Raw genomic sequence first — 3,794 nt, forward strand, 5'->3', positions numbered from 1 at the left:
TCTTATTCATAAAACTAATACATCTATAATGATGCTGGAAACCTGTTATTTAAAAAAAAAAAAAAAGATAATAACACGACGAATATTATGAGTCAAGGCCACCAAGAAAAGTTATTACCTGGTGCTTGGTAAGCCGTCTGCGAATAGCCCTGGTCTTCTTTGGGCGCAGATCAAGAGGCATGTACTTCTTGTTTTTATAGGCTTCCCTCAGTGCAGCCTTCTGCGTCTGAGAAATCACCGTCAACACTTGGGCAATGGACAACCTCACTACCTTTCTGCATATCGTAACATAAGAATCTTAAAGACCAAAACTTAAAGCGGATCAAACATACGAAACAAATCCAAAATACAATGTCAATCAAATTGTTATTGTTTCAGCCTCATATGATATGTGATACCATGTAGGGATACTAAACCAGCTGCCAGCAGCTGTCTAAATTACGTAGGCCCCATTTTGCGAACACAAATTATAGAGTAAAATGAATACGAAAAATCCATAATATTTCAGTGGGCAATCTCTCCACCTTGCCGCAACCCAAGATTGAGAATTTCAAACACAAATACCTTACGGCAATGAAGTAAAGCCTTTGAAACACAGAACTAGTTACAATAGGACAAAATACATATTGTTTCAATGTAATTTGAAATGCAATGTGATGTCTGATTCGAGGATTAAACATGTGTGAAATACACTACGACTAGAGCAAGGTTGTAAAACCAATGAAATCAGAAAGGAAGAGACGAAAGGATTACATCTTGGAGAGCTTGTTGGGAGCACCACCAGTGACTTTAGCGACACGGAGCAAAGCAAGCTCAGCTTTCAGGTCCTTAAGCTGGTTCTGCAATTCGGCCCTCGTTTTCTGCCTGAGCTCATGAACCTTGATCCTCGCTGGAGCATATAATTTTTGAATCAGACAAAAAACCACATTACAGAATAAGAAATACGACCTGGTGAGAATCCACGATTCGGAAGGAGGGTGGAGGGATTAGATTACCCATCGCTAAGTGTGTCGCCAAGCGTTGCAGCAGCACTGACGGCTCCTCGTTCCAAAATGAAAGCCCTAGCGACTGGGGTTTGAGGATTCGGCTTTATAAGCGTGGTTATGCGGGGCGTCTGACCCAGGCCGCGATAATGCATAAACCAACCCAGAGGCCCAGAACCTTTTTTTTGGATAAAGGAGGCCCAGAATTCTTTTTTTTTTTCTCTAAAGTATAAGTATCCTCTTATTGGAAGCAATCATATTCGAAGAACTGTTGGGCACTAATATGGGCACTTCTCTTCTAGACCCAACCCCCGTTAGTAGGCCCAGAATTCTTGTTTATGAGATATGGTGCAATTCAATTTGTTCTATTTTACCAACAAGTGTTATCCAAATGAAAAGGACTTGGATATCTTAAATATCATATCCTGATTCGGTTTTTGAAGTGGTGTGTATGGAAAAAAAAAAATACTAGTAAGAGGGTTCCTCGTTGCTGCGCCTAATAATAGAAAGATACTCTGGGCAACTAAAAGGAAAAATTGTTTTATGTATGTATTAAAAGAAAATTTGTTGTATCTTGATCACTCCTCCCACTATGTCCTTACTTAGAAGCTTCTTTCCCTGCAGGTCTCGAAGTTTTTCTCCCTCTTTCAAATATTTTTTCAAGGTTTTCATTGATCATTTCCCTCTATCTTTCTTGTCCTCGAATCATTTTTTTCTGAGAACTTGCTATGTCATATTGATAATGATAAGAAACAAATAAGCATATATGAAATCTATGGCTTATATTTATATGTATGTATTTTTAGTTTTGAGTAATCATTGATTATGGAACCTAGAACACAGGGTGTTTATTTATTTATTTATTCAAATAAATAGTCCCCGCGACCTGGCTATCAAGAGTGAGATGATGCTGGTAGAAGGGAAACGGCCCCTCTCTGTATAAAATTGGTGCCCTTCTTTTTATTTATTTAGATTAACATAAGTTTTGGTCATTTAAATTTTTTTTTTTATTTTTATTTTTCAAGTTTTAAATTATAATCTTCATCCTTTAATTTTTTTTCCATTTAAAATAATGTGATCACTATAATTTACTAAAAAAATTAGACAATTTTTCTTTTTTAGGAATTAAAAGTGATAGTTTGAAACTTAAAAAATCAAAATCATAATAGCAAACCTCAAACTCTAAAAGACCAAATATATTTTTTTTGCTGTTCCAATTTTTTTACTTTTGACTTTTGAGGACCTTTTTTTTCGGACTGAGACTTTTGAGGACTTTGTACAAGAATTTAAAATCAGCTCGTATGTATGCTGGATTATCAACGAATAATTCCTCAAAATTAAATATTTTTAGCTCTTATACTTAATATAAGAACTAGTTAACTAATTTGAGTAGATTAAGAAAATTAGTTAAATTAGTTATTTGTAATAAATAGGTGCAGTTTTCTAAAACATTCTTACTAATCCAGTATTATCTGATAAAATATTTAACACGTATAACTATTACGAGAGCTATATTAAAAAAATGAATAATACGAGAGACAAAATATATTGAGATCATCAAATTAAAAGTTAAATTAGTTTTTATATTAAGTATTGATATATGGACTCATGAAACCACAAATATATATCAGCAATACCACTCTAAAATATCCCCCAGGTATATTAAAAAAAAAAAACTCCTGATTATCCCCAAAAAAGAAAAAGAAAAAAAAAAGGAAAAAAGAAAGCACTACTTGGTGTTTGCCCAGTGATGAGACTTACTTCTCTGGGTCGGGCAACTTCCTGGACTGGAAAACGGCGAACTTAGAAAGTTGAGAGTAGGAGAAATTGATACCATTTTCATGGAGGAATTCCTCAAGCAGCTTCTTGGCTCTTTCTGGTTCAGAACTCTCACATTCTATCTCATAGCTCGTCCCAAAATCATAATTAGTCTCGTCGATCTCTAATTTCAATCCATTCCACTCATACACACCTCTCACATTCCTAAATCCACCTAAGCACACAAAATCACCTTCTTCCCCGATCCCATACTCATCCCTTACTCTCTTCAGTATCTCCGACGACTTGATTCTCGCGAGCCTCCATGGCTCAGCGACGCAGGCGCGACCGAGCGCGGTGTCGAATGGCTCTTCGTGCTCCTCGATGCGGCTGATTCCGTCGGAAATTACGGGCTTGGCTTTGAGAGAGAGGACGCAGGTATCGAGATTGTAGAAACGGATTCGGAGGACGGCGAGATTGGAAGTGAGCTGAGCCTTCGCGCCGTCGAAGAAGATGTTTTCTTGAATTAAGGTGTTGATGTGAAATGGTGCGAGTAGATCGGAGAGTTTCTGGTGAGAAGCTGAGTCTGGGAGACGGAGCTTCACCTCAACTTCCATAGGCAAAGCCTCAAATTCTCGTCCTTTGGAAAAGGATAGGGATGTGTGTGCTTAAACCCATTTTTTGTAAATTTGTAATTATCTTGACTTCTTGTAATTATCTGATCTTATGAATAAAATTATCTTCACTGAAAAAAAAACCCATTTTTGGTAAATTTGTACTTGTTTCATGTTTGTCACGGTCTTTTCCTAGCTTTTCTTTTCTTTTTTTTCCTAAATAAATTTGTATTTGACTATTTGTAATTTGCTCGGCCTCTTTCAATATTTCTTCATTTTTTAAAAAAAAAAATTATGCAAAATCCTTCTGAATTTTGGGTTCTCTACACATAACTTATATGATATTTTCAAGTTTAAATTTAACCTTAACTCTTCATGATTTTACCAGAAAACTTTTGTTTGTAAGTTGCGACATTTTTTAATGGAAATTTAACTCCTA

At 35.9% G+C, this 3,794-nt stretch overlaps 2 protein-coding genes across 2 annotated transcripts; both read right to left on the reverse strand.

Annotated features, from left to right (window-relative positions):
* Window positions 1-84: 84 nt before the first annotated feature.
* Window positions 85-1,126, reverse strand: LOC114747007 (60S ribosomal protein L35-like). Its single transcript, XM_028935290.1, has 3 exons — window positions 996-1,126; window positions 754-889; window positions 85-275 (listed from the first exon to the last, which is right to left on the reverse strand). Exons 1-3 carry the CDS (start codon window positions 997-999, stop codon window positions 86-88), a joined length of 330 nt encoding a protein of 109 aa, XP_028791123.1. The 5' UTR covers window positions 1,000-1,126; the 3' UTR covers window position 85.
* A 1,478-nt stretch (window positions 1,127-2,604) lies between these two features.
* LOC114747014 (triphosphate tunnel metalloenzyme 3) lies at window positions 2,605-3,474 on the reverse strand. Its single transcript, XM_028935300.1, has one exon. It carries the CDS (start codon window positions 3,356-3,358, stop codon window positions 2,741-2,743), a length of 618 nt encoding a protein of 205 aa, XP_028791133.1. The 5' UTR covers window positions 3,359-3,474; the 3' UTR covers window positions 2,605-2,740.
* Between the last annotated feature and the right edge of the window lie 320 nt (window positions 3,475-3,794).

The sequence above is a fragment of the Neltuma alba genome, unplaced genomic scaffold (assembly GCF_004799145.2).
Source record: "Neltuma alba isolate B1F8T4 unplaced genomic scaffold, ASM479914v2 tig00005179_pilon, whole genome shotgun sequence".
NCBI lineage: Eukaryota > Viridiplantae > Streptophyta > Magnoliopsida > Fabales > Fabaceae > Neltuma > Neltuma alba.

Bases quoted from the DNA above. Each gene is read 5' to 3' on its own strand.
- LOC114747007 (XM_028935290.1), bottom strand. The intron at 276-753 runs GTAATCCTTTCG...TACGATATGCAG, and splicing joins CCCAACAAGCTCTCCAAGAT to AAAGGTAGTGAGGTTGTCCA.
- LOC114747014 (XM_028935300.1), bottom strand. From the start codon at position 3,358: ATGGAAGTTGAGGTGAAGCTCCGTCTCCCAGACTCAGCTTCTCACCAG.